The sequence below is a fragment of the Prunus mume genome, linkage group LG7, assembly GCF_029339155.1.
Source record: "Prunus mume cultivar Tortuosa linkage group LG7, ASM2933915v1, whole genome shotgun sequence".
NCBI classification, from domain to species: Eukaryota; Viridiplantae; Streptophyta; class Magnoliopsida; order Rosales; family Rosaceae; genus Prunus; species Prunus mume.
Window position 1 is genome coordinate 17,602,827 of NC_142704.1, and position 22,825 is coordinate 17,625,651.

The 22,825-nt window shown below is 37.8% G+C and overlaps 3 protein-coding genes and 1 pseudogene across 4 annotated transcripts; 3 read left to right on the forward strand and 1 right to left on the reverse strand.

The window, feature by feature from the left end:
• The first annotated feature begins 975 nt into the window (after positions 1-975).
• Positions 976-4,328, forward strand: LOC103337064 (myb-like transcription factor family protein). Of its 2 annotated transcripts, XM_008240214.3 has the most exons (4): positions 985-1,533; positions 2,427-2,635; positions 3,034-3,508; positions 4,179-4,328. In XM_008240214.3, the coding sequence occupies exons 1-4, from the start codon at positions 1,254-1,256 to the stop codon at positions 4,181-4,183; spliced, it is 969 nt and encodes a 322-aa protein (XP_008238436.1). In that variant the 5' UTR covers positions 985-1,253; the 3' UTR covers positions 4,184-4,328. The 2 variants fall into 2 exon arrangements, with proteins under 2 accessions (XP_008238435.1, XP_008238436.1); XM_008240213.3 differs by lacking the exon at positions 4,179-4,328 and having other exon boundaries at positions 976-1,533; positions 3,034-3,872.
• A 125-nt stretch (positions 4,329-4,453) lies between these two features.
• LOC103337062 (O-fucosyltransferase family protein) lies at positions 4,454-6,745 on the forward strand. The gene is made up of 2 exons (XM_008240212.2): positions 4,454-4,968; positions 5,331-6,745. The coding sequence occupies exons 1-2, from the start codon at positions 4,538-4,540 to the stop codon at positions 6,382-6,384; spliced, it is 1,485 nt and encodes a 494-aa protein (XP_008238434.2). The 5' UTR covers positions 4,454-4,537; the 3' UTR covers positions 6,385-6,745.
• A 5,420-nt stretch (positions 6,746-12,165) lies between these two features.
• ACX1 (acyl-CoA oxidase 1) lies at positions 12,166-17,263 on the forward strand. Its single transcript, XM_008240215.2, has 14 exons — positions 12,166-12,792; positions 13,165-13,273; positions 13,418-13,479; positions 13,667-13,876; positions 14,091-14,178; positions 14,268-14,430; positions 14,552-14,750; positions 14,844-15,041; positions 15,204-15,335; positions 15,675-15,795; positions 15,976-16,086; positions 16,352-16,421; positions 16,602-16,785; positions 16,874-17,263. Exons 1-14 carry the CDS (start codon positions 12,655-12,657, stop codon positions 17,081-17,083), a joined length of 1,995 nt encoding a protein of 664 aa, XP_008238437.2. The 5' UTR covers positions 12,166-12,654; the 3' UTR covers positions 17,084-17,263.
• A 435-nt stretch (positions 17,264-17,698) lies between these two features.
• LOC148915633 (large ribosomal subunit protein uL2my, C-terminal part pseudogene) lies at positions 17,699-18,461 on the reverse strand (annotated as a pseudogene).
• Between the last annotated feature and the right edge of the window lie 4,364 nt (positions 18,462-22,825).

The window sequence follows — 22,825 nt, forward strand, 5'->3', positions numbered from 1 at the left end:
TTTATAATTGAACTAACTTAGGCATCGGAGGGCCTTTGTCCAACATCCTTCAGGTGTGGTACTTTACTCTTATTTGTTTCGCAGGAATTGAGGAAGAAAGAGAAGGAAACTCGAAGGGTGAATAATCTACACACGAATATTCTCCTGTGAGAAATTTTCACAAACAATTGTCATGTTAAAATAAAAAGCCTCACAGTTAAAAACTGAATTCTATTGTTAAAATTATTATCTTTCCTTGTTCAAACACATACTTTGAATGAGGATGAACATTACCCTAATTTTGTTTTATAAACGTCCAAACACTATATTTCATGAACTTGGATATTCCAATTTATGGTCTCTTATACTACACAAGAATCAAGTGCCAACTGCTGCCACAATATGAACTACCGAACACCTACTATAAGGACAAATGTAAAATAAATTGCAGGTCATCAATAGATAAAGAGATGCCTTCAAAACTATTCATGTTGATGTGTCAAACAAGTGACAAGAAACTTATCTACAATTTTAGCCTCATATACTATCTCAAGTCGGGTGAGGCACCAAAATTTTCAACTCACTCAAAATCCGTAAACAATGACACAGAAAACATAAAAATTTCTTCAAGCTGTTCTTGTGTAGACCTACAAGACGGAATGACTTGTGACAACCGAGTCACGATGTATCATGCCTATTTTCTCATTTTTGTCGAAATTCTAGTCATGCTATTAAGTTGTATCAAATTTGCCACCCAACTTGAGTGAAAATGTTTAAATATATATATATAATAAAATAAAAACTCCAATTTGATATTATCCCGAAAGAAATAAAAAATGACAGTAAAATATCCCACACATAGTCATCCAAAAAATGTTTGACCAAACAAAAACCGGCCAATAAAAAATCAAATAATTTTCTTCCAAAACCATCCTGCGAAAGACCGAATAGTCTCTCCTCTTTATCCACGCCACGATATATGGATAGTGTTCTACTCAAACATCTCCTACTTGTTCTTTGTCTTTGTCTTCTCTCTCTCTCTCTCTCTCTCTCTCTCTCTCTTCTGCTCTACGAAACTCGAGGGTCCGAAAGAGAAGAAGTAGAAGCAACAAAGAATTTTCGAAGCCAAACCACAAATCAACAACAAACCCAACTCCCAATTCTCACGCACAGCCAAACCCAACACACCTTTTTCCTTGTCTCGGATCATGTGATTCGGATCCTCTGATCCGACCAACCCAACTCGCCCGATCCGATTCATTTTCGTGTTATCAATGACTCGGAGGTGCTCGCATTGCAGCCACAATGGCCACAACTCTCGGACGTGCCCCAACCGAGGGGTCAAGCTCTTCGGCGTTCGCTTGACCGATGGCTCCATCAGGAAGAGCGCTAGTATGGGCAATCTCTCCCACTATGCCGGGTCGAGTTCGGGTCTCCACCCGAATAATCCGGGTTCTCCCGGCGACACCACCAACGATCACACCGGCGCTGCCGACGGGTATGCCTCTGAGGACTTCGTGCCCGGATCGTCTTCGAGCCGTGAACGGAAAAAAGGTTCAGCCTTTTCTTTTTCCCCTTTCCTAATCTTAAATCTTTCAATTGTTTTGCTTTTTTTTTTTCATTGTCTAATTTTGAAGTTTTTCATTTTGGGGTATGTGCGTTTATGTGTTGATTCTTACTTGATATGTCCGATTTATAATTATTTGAAGTTGAGTGATTAGCTAAATTGAACTTTTTTTGGGTGCTATTTGGAGTGTTTGCATAATTAGCATATCTGAATTTTGATTTTCAATTGATGGTATTTTAGTAGTTAATAACGAAATGGAAAAATGGATCAGATTCCAAATGAAGTGTAAACTGTAAAGGAAGAAAATGAACAAACATCTGCAACAAGAACACCAAAGCAACAACATGCCTTCTGCTAATTAGGCTGCAGAGGTTTAATCGAAAACAATGTTTTGCATAAATAGAAGGTTTAAAAGAGTAAATTTGTCCCAACTACAAGTGTGCTACCATAAAAGATAGGCCCAGGAGTTTAGTGGTTAAATTTAAGGTGATGAAGCTTAAGGGATGTAAGCATTGGACCTCATTGTATTAGGTATTTTAGATTTCATTTAGTAAGGATGCCTGGTTTAGACCATCCCATAGGTAACCCTCATCGGTACGAGAGGTCACTTGAAATGCAAATATAACCGTTGTCAGTTTTCAGATGTACTGCAATAACTTTTCCAGGGATTTCGGGATCTTATGGTTGTTTATTTACTATTTATTTTTTATTTGGCGTATATGATCTATTTATCACACTGGATTTGTTGATTAGTAGTTACATTGATCTCATTATCTACAATAGAATTCTCGAAGAGAACCTAAGGATCATGATACAAGGAGTTCTACTAAGTTTTTCTATTTGTATTAACAGATTCTAGTTTCTCATTTTTTCCCTGTAGGCACTCCATGGACTGAAGAGGAACATAGGATGTTTTTACTCGGACTGCAGAAGCTTGGCAAAGGTGACTGGCGTGGGATTGCTCGCAATTACGTCATATCAAGAACACCTACTCAAGTAGCTAGCCATGCTCAGAAATATTTCATTAGGCAGACTAATGTATCGAGGAGAAAACGGCGTTCCAGCCTGTTTGATATTGTAGCAGATGATGTAAGTATCTTTTCCGTCCTTGCATAACCAGTATGCACATTTTTTTACATACAGGCACGCAACATGAAAATTTCACCACATTGAGTTTCTTTGCATCCTACGGTACACTGTATGATGTGCTCTCAAGTTTGTGTTGGCTATTTAATCTTGTTGGTTAAAAATTCATGTCCTCTGCATGTGTAAAAATTTAACATACCGGTCCTTCTTTCTCTCATTTTCTTTCATTTTATAACTTTCACTTCTGTCTTGAACCTCTTGGTCTTGAATGCAGTATTTGTCTGGTGATAAACTAGGGCCATATTTAATCTTGACTGCATGATTCCTACTTGAGATCTCTAATTAGGTTCTGTTTTTATCTTTCTTGACTTATGTATGGTTTATTGATAATTTTTCTACAGTCAGTTGAGGCTCCAATGGAACCACTAGACTTCTTACCTGGCAACCATCTACAAGCTGAAAGTCAAAGCAACAACCCATTGCCCGCTCCTCCAGCTTTGGATGAAGAATGTGAATCAATGGATTCTACCAACTCAGATGGAGAACCTGCCCCTCCACAGCCTGATAGCTCACAGTCATTTTACCCAATGATATATCCTGCATATTTCTCACCTTTCCCAGTTCCTTTTCCATTGTGGCCTGGATACAGTACCGAGCCCACTAAGCAGGATAAACACGAGGTTCTCAAGCCAACAGCAGTACATTCAAAGAGCCCGATTAATGTTGATGAGCTAGTAGGCATGTCAAAACTGAGCTTAGGAGAGCCTATAGGTCATTCTGGCCCCTCCTCGCTTACGCTAAAGCTGGTTGAAGGGTCATCTAGGCAGTCGGCTTTCCATGCAAATCCAGGCTCGGGAAGTTCTGGCATGAATTCAGGTGGTAGTCCCATCCATGCAGTTTAGTGGTTAGACATGCCTTGGAATTTTACAGGTTAATGTTAATACAAGGCTAGAAATGTGCATTCTGGTTTGGGTTTGAGTTGCATCTCATTATGGAATAACCTTAATAATGTTTTTTTAATAATAGTTATAATCTATAATTTGGTCTTAGGTTTTAGGCTGTACCATCTCTTGCCCAAATTATTTAAATCTTTGACATCTTGTGTTGGTGTCTAGAATTGTTTGGTTTTTGTCCTCCCAGTGTCGATCATGTAGACATTCTAAAGTCGAGCAACCACCGTACTTGTAGAATAGCTATTCACCGTAATATGAATAAATTTGAATTTCTGCATTTTCAGAAAGGTACACGATTGTTTTTGGGGTTGCATTGCATTGAAATGAAGGTCTCCTTTGTTCATTTTTATTTTTATTTCCTTCTTTCCATTTTTCAGAAAAGAAAATTGGTAACTCAGAAGGTTATTACAACTATCCCGGACATAAAACCATTGATTCTACTACTAGACCTAGAAAACAGGAAATCACTTCAATTATTATACATCTTACTTTGATCTGATTACTTCTAATCAAATGTACTAATCAATGTATTTCATTTTGTTAACGGGTTGTCGGGTCCTGATTACGGTGGTAATTTTTTTTTTTAATGACAGGATAACACGACTCAGCCAGACACGAATGTAGCGGATTTAAGTTGACCGGTATTAGAAACGAACGAGCTGTATTGGCAGGGCAAATATAAAACGGTTGGGTTAGTGTAGGTTTTGTTTGGGGCTTTTTGTCCCCAGTGTCATCAAAAAATTACCACCCCTAATTTGGATTATAATTTATAATCATAAAAAGTTTTCATCCGATTCATCACAACCCAGACAACCCGACCCAAAACACAAGAGAGATTACAATTCAACCCAGATGGGCCAAAGCCGCCAGATCCATTTCCTCCTACCGGAAGTCCCAAAACTTCAAATCTCCGGATTCGTAGTAGCAGTAGCGAAGACACAGAGAGGCAGCCATGAACCTCCTCACCAGAAACAGACCCACGGCGAGACCATGGCCCACCAGAAAACAACCTTCATACAGGTCCCCACTCATCTACCTCACTCTCCTCTTTTCCCTTCTCTTCTTCTTCTCCTACATCTTCTCTCTCACTCCCAACTCTCTCCTCTCTAACAAGACCTCAATTTCCGATTCCCCAAAATGCCCCTCCCTTGGAGGAGAAAAGTTCCTCTGGTACGCTCCCCACAGTGGCTTCAGCAACCAGCTTTCCGAGTTCAAGAACGCCGTTTTGATGGCCGCCATTTTGAACCGGACCTTGGTTGCCCCTCCGGTTCTCGATCACCATGCTGTTGCTCTCGGTAGTTGCCCCAAGTTTCGGGTTTTGAGTGCCAATGAGATCCGAATTTCGGTCTGGGATCATATCGTTGAGCTCATTCGGAGTGGGAGGTATATCGGTTTCCTCCGTTTCTCGTTTTGTTGGTCTATTTGGGGTAAAGGTGTTGAATTTTGGTGAAATTGGAATGTGGGTTGGATTGGTTTGTTTTAGTTTTCATGTTAATGGCCCCAACTTGTTTTTGCTTGACCCATTGTTCGGTTTGTAAAATGATGCTGGGAATGTGTTGGATTTTTCTTTTTTGGTAGGATTGGCATGTTGGTTTATTGGGTTTGTTTTGATTTCCATGTTAATGGTACCAAATGTGTCTTATCAAACTCACTTGATGTACACTTGTGATATTTATTCATTGGTTCCAAATTTATTTCGATATTTTTTATATTCACAATACAACTATCTTTCTCTCTTGTTGTAGGTATGTTTCCATGGCTGACATTGTTGATATATCATCATTAGTTTCTTCTTCTTTAGTTCGAGTCATAGATTTCAGGGTTTTTATATCCTTATGGTGCAATGTGAAAGTAGATGTTGCTTGCTACAATGAGTTGGATAAGCATGCCTCTTTGCTTGAAAGACTTAAGCAATGTGGATCTCTACTATCTGGGCTCAATGGTGATGTAAAGTGTTTATATGCTGTTAATGAAGACTGCAGAACTACTGTTTGGACATACCAAAGTGGTAATGAGGATGGGGCATTGGATTCTTTCCAACCTGATGAACAACTCAAGAAGAAAAAGAAAATTTCATATGTTAGGAAACGCCGAGATGTATATAATACTCTTGGACCTGGTTCTGAAGCTGAATCAGCTACTGTACTGGCATTTGGGAGCCTTTTCACTCTTCCTTACAAAGGTTCGGAGCTATACATTGATATTCATGATGCTCCAAGAGATCAAGGGATAAAAACTCTGATTGAGAAGATTGAGTTTCTTCCATTTGCCCCTGAAATTCTGAGCGCAGGGAAGAAGTTTGCTTATGGTACCATAAAGGCTCCTTTTCTTTGTGCACAGCTCAGATTGCTAGATGGGCAGTTCAAGAACCATTGGAAGGCTACTTTTCTGAAGTTCAAACAAACAGTGGATGCTTTGATGCAAGGCCCTCGTCCTATTCATATTTTCGTGATGACCGATCTTCCTAAAAATAATTGGACAGGAAGTTACTTGGGGGAATTGGTTAGAGATTCACGTCAGTTTAAACTGTTTTTCCTGAAAGAAAGAGATGAGTTGATAATACAAACTGCTAAAAGAATCGTGGATGCAGGTCATGGCTTGAAGTTTGGGACTGTTCCAAAGAAACATGATGGCACTGGTCAGATTGAGAAGGATTGTCCTCCAGGACTACCTGATGTTCTTCTATACATAGAGCAAACTGTTTGCAGTTGTGCTTCCCTTGGATTTGTTGGGACAGCAGGGTCAACTATTGCAGACATTATAGAGTCGATGAGGAAGTTTGGTGCATGTTCTAGCTAGTTTTCTGATTACATGGTCAAATGCCTAATGACATGAGAAATTCTAATTCAATGAAGCTGTACAAATTATGGTTCAGAAGCATGCCTGAGCTATGCAAGCTTGAAGTTGTGAGCCTGCTTCATGGCTCGTAACTTAATGGCACCAGCGGGTGTAGGCAGCAGAGGAAGTGCTTCGTGAAGAACGGAGTTGAATTCGAAAAAGGTTGCAGTCTTATGAAGAAATGCATATCTCATGCTCTAACAAGAAAAGGTGTGGTTTGGTTTCTCATCAAAATTCTTATATTGCCACTGATTATACACTGTTTAGTGTACAATTTTTCTGGAACATCATTGTAAATTAATTCCAAAGTGCCAATTTCTCATCTCGTCTGGAACAATGGTTCTTGTTTCAATTTTTCTTTTTTTTTTTTTTTTTTTTGGGGTTTACACTTAATGCTTGGTAATTAAGGGTTAAAAGCTTCCTGGAAGCTTAAGCCTTCAATGGGCTCATGTGGCCAAGTGGCTTTTCTTAGAATCGTATTAGGTAGCGTTTGGGGTTGCTGCGATTAATAAAAAATCAGCTTTTAATAAAAATTTTGTGTTCCAACCCGTTTGGTAAAACCAAGAAAGCTGACTTATTTTAAAAACTCAGGTCATTGGCGGCAGATTCTCAAAGCAGCCCAAGACCTGCTTCTCAAAGCTGCTTTGAAAAAAACATTAACCGGTCCTTTAATGAACATTTCATATTCCCATAAGGCCCCTAATAACTTTCTAAAATGACAACACATATCCTTCGGAAAGAATAGAATCTCGTTCGAATTGGTTCGCGGCCGAGTCCAAATTCTCCAGTCCACCTGAAAATATAAAATTTTAGATCCCTGAAACGATGACGAAGATGATGGACTTTTTCTAAAGACTAGCGAGAGAGAGAGAAACTGAGAGATCATTGATGAACGAATTGGCTTGCAGAGCAGAACCTCTCTGACTTTCGCATTGTATCCATTGCTGCGGCGTCTACTTTGTCCGGCGAATCAACGTTCCGGTCTTGATTTGATTGCAATTGGCTTGATGATGATCATGGCGTGGTAAGCTCTGTTTGGAAGGAAGGAAAATATCCAAGGAGATTTTTGGGTTTTTTCACGGGAAAGTGACGGAAGCAGAAGGTGGGGTTGGGATGGGGCTTCCTCCGAAGCTGATAGCCTCTTTGTCAAGAACGCCGCTTGCGCCATAGCCATAGTCGCCAAGAAAGGTAGCAGGTTCATACGACTGTTCTTATGGCTTGCGGTTGGGTTTGGTATTGAGTGCGTGCGAGAGAGAGAGAGAGAGAGAGTTGGGATGGGGATGGGGTGGGTGCCTGGTAATGAGAGCAGGGATTGGGAGACCTGAGATGGGGTGGGGTTGTACGGTGGGATAGGTTTGTTTCTTTCTTATGTTTAGGTTACTTTTTTAATTTTATTTTGTTTATATATTTGTTTACTTAACCCTTCTTATTAATTATTAAATTTCATTACAATAATAATTTAGAATTTATGGTAAAACACTGCAGACTAGTAGTCTCAAGTTCAAATCGCTATAGCATCTTGGCAATATGTGTAAGAAAATAGTGGTCGCTGCTATGCTAAACAAGATTATCTGATTCCTTATTAAAATGCTAAAAAACAGTCAACCCCTAACCATACTAATCAATTTTGAAGGCTCCATCAAGAACAACTAAGCTGCGGTTAGCTTTGCGATTAGAGATGAGAATGCTGGAGTTCTTCTGGCTGGGGCGAAGAAGATTGGTGATGTCTCGATTACAGTGTATGGACATTAGAGATGGTTTGGCCTATGTTGCTCCTAAGGGTTGGCGTAAGATCATGGTTGAGGGGGACTTCAAACTTGTGATTGACTCAGTTTTGAAGCGTTGCTCTGCTCCTTGGTGTATCACCTCAGCTCGTGCGAGAGATCTTGCTTCTCACGTATGGTCATATTTTTAGAGAAGTTAACTCAGTTGCTGACGCTTTAGCTTTGCTTGGGCATACCCTTTCACCTTTGAAATTATGGGAGTGTAGCCTCCCTTTTCCGGTTGTAATCTCTTTCTATTTGGAACTTTTTGGGAGAGTCTCGTCTTTGTTAGTTGTTTTGCTTCGTATAAAAAGAAGAAGAAGAAGAAGAAGAAGAAGCTAGTGAGTGGCACTAAGGTGATCTTAACACCCCAACCCCAACGGTGCTTCCCTTTCAATTACGTCATCTTTGGCCTATTCGGCCGGTGCACTTCTAAACAAACTTTGTTCGAGTCATATTTTGCTTCCTCGCTTGTGTCAGCAAAACAGGTATCGACCAAAAGTAAAAAATAACAAAAAGAAGCAAACCGGGTCACGGAACAAGGTCCAACCTTGAGTTCCAAGTTACAAAGATTTACGCCATCACAATCAGCCGGGAATAATTAAGTATCGAGTTCATCATAAATATATCTCGCATTCAAATGAAGACAATAACAATTAAATAAAAAGTATCAATGACTGTCATGCATATCGATTCAAGAAATTTAAACTTAATGCCACTACAATTAAATAGTTATTGATACAACAGTCCAAGTTTAAATTGCCAACACGCAACTTGCTAGCAAATTCTTACGTCGTGTTTGACTGAGAGAGAACTTTTCCACCCTTCAAAGTTTCATATGTGAACGTTTACGTACTGACGACCAGGACAAGATTAAAACTGAAAAAGGGCACATTTGGTCAATTTTATTATTATTTGGTAAATTCAAAAGAAAAACTTTCTGCATTTCTCAGTCATAACCATATACAATTTTTCTTCTGTATTTAAAATAAGATGTACGTAACTTTTGTTTTATATTTTTCTGTTGAGGAAATAACAAGTTGTACTAGTGACTAGGGGTGGACACGGTACGGTACGGTACGATATTAAGCCCGTACCGCTACCGATACCGAAAATTTGAATCGGTATGGTGCGGTATTATACTTTGCAAAAATGGTACTGCATCTTGAGCCAAATCGGTATCGGTACGGTATCGGTACCATTTTGGTACCAAAACGATACAACTAAAAAATGAACTAATTCAATATTCAACACCAAAATAAGTGATGCCTAAGTTACAAATTCAAAGATTCAACATATTCAATATCCATCAACATATTAAATATTCAATATCCATTAACATATTCAATATCCAAATCCTAATCAACATATTCAATATCCAAATCAACCAAATCAATATTTATCCATCAACATATTCATCAAATATAAATGGTTAAAACTCATGCATTATGGCTTACAAACCGGAAAGAGTTAACTTATGCCTTATGGCTTACAAAAAAACAATCACAATCCAAACATAAATGACAAAAGTGTTTGAGAAATTGAAAGGCAAGCGAGAGACAGAGAGCGAGAGAATGAAAAAAAAAAATTATATTTGAGTAGAGTACTATTCGGTGCAGTGCGGTATTGACCGATATCAAAATCTTGATATCGCTACCATACCATACTCGATTGGTATGGTGCGATCTGATATCGAATATCTACCGATACCAAATGAAACGGTATGAAATCGAGTGCGGTGCGGTTAGGGTACGGTTTCAGTATTTTGGTTTAAGATGCCCATCCCTACTAGCGACTTTAAACATATCTCACGATTTTGATAAACAAAACAATTGTTGTAATTTGAGAAGATTCAACACAAGGCCATAGAGTATGTTGTCAAAGCATTTCATCAGCATAATAATAATTTGGACCAAATTTCAGTCAATTCCTTAGATTTGATTGAGAAGTTTGGCAAGCTTTTCACACCTATAACCAACTCCACTTCATTTTAAGTTTTATTCATAATATTTTTTTTCACACCTAAGACTTACAGTGAAATCTGGGTAACAATCGAAGTGAACCGGACCATTACACAGACTAGACTCAATGACTCCTAGAGTACTATCACTGAACTTGGTGAATCTGGCATCACGTAAGCAGAGAAGGATTGAGGCTTGTAATCCTAATATGGTTAGTGGTTTGACTGCCACTTGAACTAGACCTATATGCAAGAAATTATTACCATCAGACTTATGTTTTCTTACAGACTCAAGATTAAGCAACTGACAGGTTTCATGACACAGTGCAGATTCATTAAAATATTTCAATTAGTTTAAGGGGTTTCGTAGCTCAAGTGGTTAAAAGTATTTATCTTTGAACTCGAGGTCTTAAATTCGATTTTCCCCTCTCCAATATCGCATGTATCACAAAATAAATAAATTATATTAGTAATGAAATGTATTGCCTTAAGTGATACCCCCAGTTTTAAATAATTGGAATTCTTTTGGTAGCAGCAACAATTTCATTAATGCAATACAATAACATAGCCCCACAAACGTATCTTGCAAACAATAGAAAGATACACGTAATAAACATAACTATTGCAAGATAATGAGCAAAAACAATTGTACATCTTGAAGACCCAACTCACTAAGAACTGAAGGTTATAAGAGGAATTCAAAAAATTACTGCATTTGGTTATGCAAGAAGATTATATGACATATGAGAGCTCTCTACTAGTTTGGGTGTTGGGGATATAAAACACTTATAAGTGGAATATCAAATCTCACTATCAATTTTATATAAACTTCCACTAGGACACATGATCACGACGTCTGTCAAACCCAAAAACCAATTGATAGTAGATCCACAAAATTAATGGCTCCACCCCTCAACCAAGAGATTTGATGGAGATCCACCTTATTAACTCCAAAAACTGCAAGGACAACACAAACATAGGTTAAAAAAGATAGATCTACAAAGATCCAATAAAAAAGGTTGGTAGGGAGACCCTAGAACAACTAAGGGTGAGATAAATCTTGCAATGAGAATGCTAGCAATCTTTTCTCTAATCTTCCCCTTTGAACATTCTCCCTTTTTTGTTTGACATGTGTCATTCTTCTTACACTTAAAACAATGTCATTAATATATAGGTAATGATTTTTCCACTCCAATTTTATCCATTTACACTCCTTTTTTAGTGATAAAATGGAGTGTAAGTTGATAAAATTGGAGTGGAAAAATCACCACGCTAATATATTATACAAGTTAACTTTTGCTTTCCAAGTTTACCCTTATTAAATGTATTCAATTTATCCAAAAAAAATTCAAAACTTTCTTACCATCTTATTAATTTTTTTAAAACGTCAATTATTTTTTTAAAGAAAATGTTTGCTTTTTTCAAAAAAGAGGAAATGTCCCTTTTTAAAAAAACACAAAGGACTCTTTTTTTTCTATGTAAACCCTTTGTGTTATTTTAAAAAAAAATACAAATTTATAAATAAACCCAATCCTAGACATGTATTTATAAAAAAACCCAAGCACTATTTAAACATAGAAACACACCCAAAATCAACCCCAAAGTTAACTTTTTGGGTGTGTTTATAAATGAGTTTTGAGTGTGTGTAATGATGGGTTTTGGGTGTGTTTATATGTTTAAATAGTGTTTGAGTTTTTTTATAATTTCAACCCCCATTGGGTGTTTTAGTAAAACTCCCAAAAAAAAAGGGACATTTCCTCTTAAAAGCATATATTTTCTTTTTTTAAAAAAAATTTGACGTTAGAAAAAATATAATAATAAGATGGTAAGAAAATTGTGAATTTTTTTTGGATAAATTGAATACATTTAATAAGGGTAAACTTGGAAAATAAAAGTTAGCTTGTATAATATATTAATGACATTGTTTTAAGTGTAAGAAAAATGACACATGTCAAACAAAAAAAGAAAAAAATTTAAATGAGAAAATTAGAGAGAGGGTTGCTAGCATTCATCATCTTACAAAACACAAAGAAGACAAAAGCCTAGTATGAAATAGTACGGAGAAGATAACCTGGTTTATTCGTACGATGGGATGATTCCTCTAGGAAGAAAAATAGAAGGTAAAAAATCCTTTTTGTGGTTTTTCTCTTTTTATTGAGAAGAAAAAAAGAAAAAAAAGAAAATCCGAAAAGTCATGTAATCATGTATTGGCACGGATCCGAAAAGGAAGTGGTCAAATTTCGAACATGAACATTGGGATGCACAGCGACAAATGTTAAGCTTATCAAGAGACCCTCCTTTTCCGCTTCTGTATTAAAAACAAAATAATAAATTATATAGATTTAGATGCCATTTATAAAACTCAGGGAGATACATATCGATCCCAGTATCCCAACCACTTCTTTCTCTCTTACAAAACCAGAGAGAGCACGAAGCTGACTGTTCGTAGCTTCTCAAGTTTTCAATTCCCATAGTCTTTGTTTGCTGGGGCTTTTGCTTTCTCTGAAAATGGAGGGCGTTGATCATTTAGCGCACGAGCGGAGCAAGGCGCAGTTCGATGTGGATCAGATGAAGGTCGTCTGGGTCGGTTCTCGCGACGCCTTGCAAATCTCCGATCGAATTGCTCGCCTCGTAGCTAGCGATCCGGTAATTAGTTCTCATTTGATCTGTTTGGTTTCCGAGAAAATGTTTGAAAGCCTCAGAATTTTGGTTTCACATTTTAGTAGTTAATTTTTAGTTTGCGAGCTGAATTTTTGTTTTACTGAATTAACCGTTCAAAATTATTTACTTACCAGTACTTTTTCGAATGAGTGATTGCTTTGCAGATGATCAGTTGTTGAAAAGTTGTTTCATTACGATTGTTTGAAAATTTCGTTCTTTAAAAACTTAGGCACGGAAAGCAATTGGATTTTTTGTTCTTTTATCCATATTCTTACTTTTCGCTTGTGTGTTTTTTTTATTTTTAAATTTTTAAATTTTAAATTTGACTGTAATTATATTTTCTGTGTTACTGTTTAGGTATTAAGAAAGGATAATAGAACTATGATGACTAGAAAGGAGTTGTTCAAAAACACATTGAGAAAAGCAGCTCATGGATGGAAACGGATCAATGAGCTTCGACTTTCTGGTGTGTCTCCATCTGGGAGATCTTGTTTCGTAGATTTATTGTTATTTTTGTTGTTATTATTATCATTACTGTTACTGTTTTTATATTTTTCTATACCATTTTTCATTTGCTTTAATAATGCAAATTATGCTACCATTGTTACAGAAGAAGAAGCATCCTGGTTTAGGCATTATGTTGATCAACCAGCATATACGGATCTTCACTGGGTAAGCTCCAATTCTCCCTTTTTGTGCCATTCTAATTTGTCTATATTTCAATATCCTGTTTGATATTATTTTTTTTAACTACGATTTTCCCACTTCCTTTTATGATAAGTATTCTGCATGTTTTTGTAGGCTTCGAATATTTGAAATGTTTGTATTTTTTTAGTTAATATGTTAATTTTCTCTTCAGGGAATGTTTGTGCCTTTTATTAAAGGATCTGGTACTGAGGAGCAGCAAAAGAAGTGGTTGCCGTTGGCATATAAGATGCAAATTATTGGTTGCTATGCACAGACTGAACTTGGTCATGGCTCCAATGTTCAAGGGCTTGAGACCACTGCAACTTTTGATCCGAAGACTGATGAGTTTGTTCTTAATAGTCCTACACTCACTTCAAGCAAAGTGAGTAATTTTAATAATGTTGCTTTTTTGTTTTCTTCTGATTTTTTATCTTTTGAGTGAAATTTTAGTATCAATGATAACAAGCTTGTGATGGGAATTGTGCTTAGTGTCATTTTGATCTAGATATTTTCAACCATAATGTGGTGGTTATATTTTTTGTTGATTGAAATATCTAGTTTAGGCATTTATTTTTCTCCTTATTGGTTGTGAATAGTGGTGGCCTGGTGGTTTGGGAAAAGCTGCTACACATGCTGTTGCTTTTGCCCGTCTTATTACTGATGGAAAAGACCATGGAGTAAATGGTAACGACCAAGTGTACATTGTTTGGAACTTCTATCGTGAAGTGAATGGTCTATTGATTTAATTTATAGAACCAATTCTCTTGTTTTAGGTTTCATTGTCCAACTTCGGAGCTTGGATGATCACTTACCTCTTCCAGGCATAACAGTTGGTGATATCGGCATGAAATTTGGAAATGGAGCATACAACTCCATGGACAATGGTGTCCTGAGATTTGATAATGTCCGCATACCAAGAGATCAAATGTTGATGAGGTATCCACTTTGTATGCATTGTACTTGATGATAGATAGGATCGTTGTGCTCGAGTGCTCATATTTCTTATTCAAAGAGGTAGAAAGGATGGCTATTCTCATTTTCTTCTCAAATGTGCCAGGGTCGCACAAGTTACAAGAGAAGGAAAATATGTCCAATCCAATGTTCCACGACAGCTACTTTATGGAACAATGGTTTATGTGCGGCAAACAATTGTATCTGATGCTTCTACTGCTCTATCACGGGCAGTATGTATTGCTACTAGGTATAGTGCTGTTCGTCGACAATTTGGTTCAGAAAATGGTGGTGTTGAGACACAGGTATCTGATGGAACATTGCCTCATTAAGTTTGTTATCCTCTGCATGATTTTGTTCTGAAGATGTGTTGTATTTTGGTTCGTGTTTTGTTCCAGGTGATTGATTACAAGACTCAACAAAGTAGGCTCTTCCCTTTGCTGGCTTCCGCCTATGCTTTCAGATTTGTTGGTGAGTGGTTGAAATGGCTATATACGGATGTAACACAAAAGTTGCAAGCAAATGATTTCGCCACATTGCCTGAAGCTCATGCATGCACTGCGGGTCTGAAGTCACTGACTACTTCTGCAACTGCTGTAGGATATTATTGCTGCTCTTTATTCTTCTATGTTTTACCTTTCTCTTTGAGGCCCATGAAGCTTTTGGGTGACAGCAAACATATACTTCCCGTCCCATTGACAGAAACTCTCTCTCTCTCTCTCTCTCTCTCTCTCTCATATAATTTCTTTTTTTGACAGGATGCCATTGAAGAATGTCGGAAATTATGTGGTGGGCATGGTTATTTAACTAACAGTGGGCTTCCTGAGTTATTTGCTGTTTATGTCCCTGCATGTACATATGAAGGAGACAATGTTGTTCTACTTCTACAGGTCAATGGATTACGAAGCCTTGTTTTACTTGCTTTTGACTGGACCCTTTACCTTGCCTTCTGGGTTATTCCATGCCTGTACTACTATACTTTAAGAGCTGCTTTTGACTTTACTCAATAATTTGTCTCTGACTTTTGCCATGCCTGTTCTACTGTGGCCTAAAAGCGTAGGAAAATGTGCTCGCAAATTGTATATATTTGTTTGTTTTACATCTTGAATTTGTGGGCAGTAGGTTTTAATGAACCATAGCTCCTATTTTGTATGTTCATGGTAGGAGCCTAGTACTGCCTTCAGTATTTATATTTTGTGTGCTGAATTATTTCTCAAATGTTTTTTTAGGTTGCAAGGTTTCTCATGAAGACTGTTTCTCAGCTGCCATCTGGTAAAAAGCCTGTGGGAACCACATCTTATATGGGCCGTGCGGAACGTTTGATCCAATGTCGTTGTAATGTTCAGAAAGGTTGAGTATAAGTATTCTTAATCTACATGCTTTTGTTACCTCTTTCACATCATGAAGCACAAGGATAAATTTTATACTATGTGAAGGGACAATTTGTGCTTGATTAATATGCATTTACACTTACGTGGGTTGGTCCTTTCATGCCTTAGTTGTTTAGTCTGTATTTTCAATGTCATGCAGTTGAAGATTGGTTGAAACCCAGTGTGATACTTGAGGCATTTGAAGCAAGGGCGATTAGGATGTCGATTGCCTGTGCTCAAGACCTTAGCAAGTTTTCAAATCAAGAAGAAGGTCTGTAGTTTTTTTCTTTTCTGAATTTTCTGTTTTTGTCTTTCTTTTAATGAGTAACAGAAGAACTTCTCGCCTATAATCTTAAGGGAATACTTGAGACATTGTAGAATCATTTTTTTAATCTTTTTGGCACCTCAGTTAGATTTTTTAGTTAATTTAGTTCATGTAACATTAACTGTTCAGTTATATGAAGCTGCTTGGTTATTTTTATTCATGCATCATGCTGTGCGATTCTGATGATTTTGATGCATTTCCAATTCTTCAGGCTTTGCGGAACTCTCGTCTAATTTAGCTGAGGCAGCAGTTGCTCATTGCCAATTGATTGTCGTCTCCAAGTAGGTTTCTTCCTCTTTATAATGTCATTTGAATAAAGTTTTGGAATCTATGCTTTGGGTTTGACCTCCTCTCTGAGTTACCTTTGTTGAAGATTATTTCTGTACCTCCAATTACTAATTTAGATAGCTGTTATTAAGTTTTCCACTTAATCATGATATGAAGCTTTTCTTTCATGATAGGTTCATTGAGAAACTCCAACAAGACATTCCAGGGAAGGGAGTGAAAGAACAGCTTCAGAACCTCTGCAACATATATGCTTTGTATATTATTCATAAACATTTGGGTGATTTCCTCTCCACTGGCAGCATCACGGCCGAGCAAGCTTCGCTCGCCAATGAGCAACTTAGATCTCTATATTCCAAGGTTTGCCCCATCAAACTTTTCTTGAAGGTCTACTTGTTCATTCATTAAAGTAGCTGTCGTCTGATAACTGTATCTTGACTTATTGCAGCTCCGTCCCAATGCCATTGCCCTTGTTGATGCATTTAATTATACTGATCACTATCTTGGCTCAGTTCTTGGCCGCTATGATGGTGATGTTTACCCGAATCTTTATGCTGAGGCATGGAAGGATCCTCTTAATGAATCAGTTGTGCCCGATGGCTATTGGGAATATATCCAGCCTTTGCTGAAGAACCAACTCCGAAATGCTAGACTATGATTTTTACCGTGGTGTCGAGGATTCAATCCATGCTAATAAAGCTAGCAGTTACTCGCTGTTAACATTGTATTGTCATATTTATGCAACTACAATGACTAGTTCCAGGATATGGGAAACAAAAGGTTTTATATTGTTCTTGATAAATGTCGCCAGCAGTATTGATAAAAAACATTTTAGTAAGTTTTGGTTTATACTTGAATTTGACGGCAGTTCTCATATTCCACCTCTTATACCACACCCGGGTAGTGCTGCTATTTGAACCACATTTGCTTCCACTATTATGCTAACCACTAAAGTAGGCATGGAAATACCGAGCGAATTACATTGTGTTGTGATCGCTACAGCTTATACCTATTAACAGAGTTCATGTGAGCTGCATCTTCCCACAATCCTAGCCCCTACGAATTGTGACTTCTCAGCCAACCCCCTATGATGTTACCCGTTCATTCTGAAATTTCCATGCCAAACATGGTTTTATCCAGTAGCCCGAAACCCTAAACCTCTTGCTCTTTTACACTCTTAACAGGCACATATTCAATAAAATGGTGGTTTCAATGGGAATTGGAGGTCAGGAAAGCAATGGCAGTGCTGACAACACAAACAACCTTAAAACATCCGAGTGACACTTTTATTACTATATATGTGACTTCAACAAAAGCTCCACAGTTCTACATCAAAACAAAGAGAACGAAAATTTATGATATAAAACAATTTACTTTGTTCCACCGTTGCGACTGACAGGTCCAGACCTGTAGCCACCCTTACAAGGCTTGCCCCAAGGTGTTACAGAAGGCCTCCCCTTGCTCTTACCCTCACCCACCACCATGTGGATGATCAATAGGGTTCATTGCACTCCCGAAACCTTGGGCCGGCAGCCCAACCACTGGCTTTGCCCAGCCTTGTAGAGCTTCTTGTGCTGATTTCCTGAATTTGGCCCACTTGCCGATTGTGGCCCGGCACTTAGAATCTATCCACTTCTCAACATGGGAAGGCAGCTTCACCAAACATCCTGCTGATGAGGGTTCTTTCAAAATGGTTGGATGAGTTCTTGAGGCTCGAACCAATTTGCCACCTTGACCCAGCCTCATCTCGATGTTGTATATCTTGGCCCCAATGTGCATAGCACCAAGAGGCATGCAACGTCCCAATTGTGAATTGATGTCAAAGTTAAACTGATTTGTGCTACTGCAACACGACACATCGGTGGAGAGAGTGCGACGGGCAGTGGTGCCGCTGGTTGGGGCGGAGGACCCTATTGAAGAGGGTTGAGGAAGCCGCTTGAGCTCTCCACCAAGTCATTGGATCCACTTCTAGATTCCTTCTCTTTTCTTCTCATGCAAGCTACAACTTAACCTAAGTGTTGTTGAGCCAAATAAGGGAACACTCACATGTTGAGCTATTTCATGAGCCCATTGCCTATTAAAAGATATCTCTGATTGAGGCTTTTCCAATGGGTCAGGTCAAACTATGGGCTAGTTTTGGGCTTACGAATTTGGGTTGAGCTTCAAGTTGGTTCTCCTTCTTTTTTTGGTATGTGAAAATATTAGGCCTTGGCTTAATGCAATCATGGCAAGTACGTTATATGGGCTGGCTTAAACTCCAAACTAAGGCCCCATTGAATTTGTCGGCCTACAAATTTCCTTTTTTGGAACATACACGATTCACGACCAAAGGAGATACCGGCCGAGGTAAAAAAAATAAGATCAAAGAGAAGGGAAAGGAACAAGCTGGATAGGTAAGTAGCCAGTGTGAGAGTAAATACTCTCTACTAGAGCTAAGGCCCCGTTAGTCATGAACATTTTCCTGACTCCTCCGGATTACCGAAGAAAACTTCCATGCATCGAAGATACATCTTCTCTATAAGGGTATGAAGATAGAGGTACTTATCATGAATTTGAAATAGAGAAATTGGGTTTGATATGCGACGAAAGAAAATTGTACAATTATGTGTTGATCACTCTCCTAAGAAAGGGAATAGTGTCTCAAGATAGGGAAGTTTTTTATCGAAGTTACCATCTCGTACTGTGCCAAGTAATGTGCCCTTCCACTGCCCTGTCTCTTAGAACACTTCCACCCCTATGGACAAGGGCAAGGCAAGTGCAAGGTGAATAGTGATAGCCCTTGCAATTTTGTTTCCACCCTTATGGGCTAGGGCAATGGTAATTACTATTCACATGAGATATGAGGAGATGAATTTGTATATAGTTTTTGGTGTGAGAAGTAAAGAATATGGCTAGGTATTTATATAAAATAAAAAATAAAATAAAAAGAAATCTGAAATTTTGGGGTTTTTTTTCATTTTTTTTTTGTTGATGACGTCAGATTGTGTCATTTTGCCCAGTGTAGCAGCTCAAGTTGAACTTGCCCGTGGGCTTGCCACTTGCGCTGGAGCTGCCTTTGGTTGCTTGGGTCCCTTCTTGACAAGGCTCCTCCTCACCGGTGGAAGTGCTCTTAATTATATTGCGAATGGTCTAGCTCTAAAAACCATGGTTCAACCTATATAGCTAATAATGTATGAAATGAGATATGAGGAGATGAATTTGTATAGAGTTTTTGGTGTGGTAAGTAAAAATATGGCTAGGTTTTTTTTTTTTTAATAGAAATTTTTAAATCTGAAATTTTTGGTTTTTTTTTCTCAATTTTTTTTTTGGTTGCTGACGTCATAGTGACGTCAGCATTGTGTCATTTTGCCCAGGTCAGGCTGAACTTTCTCGTGGGCTTGCTCAGGTTGCTGGGCCCACTGTTTACCCTGGCTATAACTCTTGGACTGGAGCTGCCTTGGTTGCTTGGGTCCCTTCTTGCCAAGGCTCCTCCTCAACGGTGGAAGTGCTCTTAATTATAATGCGAATGGTCCAGGCCTAAAAATCATGGTTCAACCTATATAGCTAATAATGTATGAAATGAGATATGAGGATATGAATTTATATAGAGTTTTTGGTGTGGTAAGTAAAAATATGGCTAGGTTTTTTATTTATTTATTATTTTTTAACATTTTTAAATCTGAAATTTTTGGTTTTTTTTTTTCAAAATTTTTTTGTTGCTGACGTCATAGTGACGTTAGCATTGTGTCATTTTGCCCAAGTCGAGCTGAACTTGCTCGTGGGCTTGCTCAGGTTGCTGGGCCCACTGTTTACCCTGGCTATAACTCTTGCACTGGAGCTGCCTTTGGTTGCTTGGGCCCCCTCTTGCCAGAGCTCCTCCTCAGCGGTGGAAGTGCTCTTAATTTTAATGCGAATGGTCTAGCCCTAACAACCCTGACCAACCTATGCAGTTAATAATGTCTGAAATAAGATATGAGGAGATGAATTTGTATAGAGTTTTTGGTGTGGGAAGTAAAGAATATGGCTAGGTATTTATAAATAAATAAATAAAATGTGAAAGTTTTGGTATTCTTTTCAAAAAAATTTTTTTCAATTTTTTGTTGTTGCTGACGTCTTTATGACGTTAGTATTGTGTCATTTTGCCCATGCAGCAGCTCAGGCTGAACTTGCCCATGGGCTTGCCTTGATTACTGGGGCCCACTGTTTGACCGGGCTGGAACTCTTGCGTTGGAGCTGCCTTTGATGGCTTGGGCCCCCTCTTGCGAGCGCTCCTCCTCAGCGGTGAAAGTGCTTTAATTATAATGCGAATGGTCCAGCCCTAAAAACCCGGTTCCAACCTATATAGCTAATAATGTCAGAAATGACACTGCAGCTAATTTCATGACCCATCTAGAGTCTGGACCATTTCAACAACTCCTTCTACGCTAACTTGAAAAGGTCCCACAATGCCACAAATCCTGCAACCGTAGCACTCTAGCCACACACTCCATTCTCATAGACCAACCTGCCATAAAATCACCATTATTGTTTCTGTTTTCCAAATGTAATCCCAAAAGCTAGCTCATATGCTAATTTTGAAACTTACATCAGTTGCCTGAGGATTCACATCATGGACATTCAAAACTTGGCAATTAATCAGAACTTAATTACATCAGTTGCCTGAGGTTTTTTTTGTTTTGTTTTTTGTTTTTTTGCATTAGTTCAAATTCCACAGCCCGTGGAGGAGATGTAGAGAAATGCTCTTTTGGTCACACAATATTTTTTTTATTTTTTGGTTGAAGTTTCAATTCATTGCAATCCCCCAAAAGGGCAGAGAACAGTACAAACAAAGCCGGATAAAAACACTGGCCAGAAAACCGACAGGAACAAACATGAATAAATCTAGCTAAAACTAGTACAGTATAACATAAAAATCATGTTCCCGAGCCAAAAACTAAAACTTCAAAAGCCAACAAAAAGGGCCGACAATCTTAACATGTTCTATTTATTGTTAAATTATCAATCAAAATTATTGAGTAGACAGAATTACATATGAATCACAAATATATATATAGATATATATATATACATGCCCTAGAAAGTATATATGCATGTAGGGTTTCTTATTTAGATAAGAAAAATGATAAGAATCGAACTCCAATTGGATACATTGTTGTACAACTTCGGCTTAAAATCTCTAGTTATTGCGACTTTGGGAAGAATGGCACATATTGGTACACCTACCAGGAGGAGATTTCACCTTATTTGATTCAACTTTCGAGTAATTTTTGGACCCCAAACACACAAATGAATGAAAAAGACGGTTTTCATGTGCTGCCTTTGAATAAGGTCGTCCACTAAAAGGAGGAGTTGCAGGATATCGATTCCAATTGTCGGAGGTCGTCCTCGTTCTTTGAAGTTTCTAAAGTCAAAAATGTGGTGTCATTTTCAGTAGTGTTGAATTTGTTTTTGGAGAGCAAAATTATTGTAGGCACAAATAATTTACAACAATGACAGTCCTGTAATCAAATCAATGCTTGCATACTAAATTATTGTAGGCACGTAGAAATGACAATGAAGGACAGGTTTCAATGTATCGGGGTAAGAGAAGATAAAAATGAGAAAATGAAAGAAACTTGCCTATCAAAATAATTAGAAACTTGTGCTTTTGTGCACATAGGCTTTTGATTTTATGAACTACGATATTTAGGAAAAGATGTTTTATTAAGAAGAGATGTACTAGGGTCACCTAATGACCATTGGAACTGTTTTTCATAAGTACTTTTTTTTATAGACGCTTTTATTAGAAGCACGTGAAATTTTTATTAAAAAACCAAAGTGTTTGTTGAAGACTTCAAAAAGAGGTTTTATGTCCCAAAAACACTTGGAAATGTATTTGCCAAATACATGCACTGGCGGAACTAAAAATTGATGTTATAGGGTGTCCTTTTGCAAAATATAAAAATAAAAGGAATGAGAGCATAAACACTGCAAGTTCTCAATAGAGCTTCTTGTGCATCATTTTCAGACCAATCCCCTAAAGTAAAAAAATCAAGAAATAAGAGTTTAAATTGGGTGCTGTTAAACGAACCTTAAAATTAACTGAATACATCCTCCTACCAAACTATTTATTGAATTACTAATTCACCATAATATAAAATAATATATTGAATTGTGAAAAATAATAATAATAATAATAATAAGTACACCTTACTCACTATATTCAACCCTAATTAAATCAATCCCTCAGATCAATTAGCAATTCACATGGCAAGAACAAAATAAAGTTAAATTCATCTCAAGGACAACATATGGACGTTAATATTAACCTTAGGCTCCTGGCTTTGGTACTCCTTATTGAATGAGGAAATACATCAACTAAATCGGCATTTGTTAGCTTGACAACATCTTTAGGACAACTACAGTGTAATGCATCAACCAC

Coding starts and splice junctions, on each gene's coding strand:
- LOC103337064 (XM_008240213.3), top strand. CDS start 1,254: ATGACTCGGAGGTGCTCGCATTGCAGCCACAATGGCCACAACTCTCGG. Junction 1,534..2,426: donor GAGCCGTGAACGGAAAAAAG/GTTCAGCCTTTT, acceptor TTTTCCCTGTAG/GCACTCCATGGACTGAAGAG. Junction 2,636..3,033: donor TTGATATTGTAGCAGATGAT/GTAAGTATCTTT, acceptor ATTTTTCTACAG/TCAGTTGAGGCTCCAATGGA.
- LOC103337062 (XM_008240212.2), top strand. CDS start 4,538: ATGAACCTCCTCACCAGAAACAGACCCACGGCGAGACCATGGCCCACC. Junction 4,969..5,330: donor GAGCTCATTCGGAGTGGGAG/GTATATCGGTTT, acceptor CTCTTGTTGTAG/GTATGTTTCCATGGCTGACA.
- ACX1 (XM_008240215.2), top strand. CDS start 12,655: ATGGAGGGCGTTGATCATTTAGCGCACGAGCGGAGCAAGGCGCAGTTC. Junction 13,877..14,090: donor CTACACTCACTTCAAGCAAA/GTGAGTAATTTT, acceptor GGTTGTGAATAG/TGGTGGCCTGGTGGTTTGGG. Junction 16,786..16,873: donor TTAGATCTCTATATTCCAAG/GTTTGCCCCATC, acceptor GACTTATTGCAG/CTCCGTCCCAATGCCATTGC.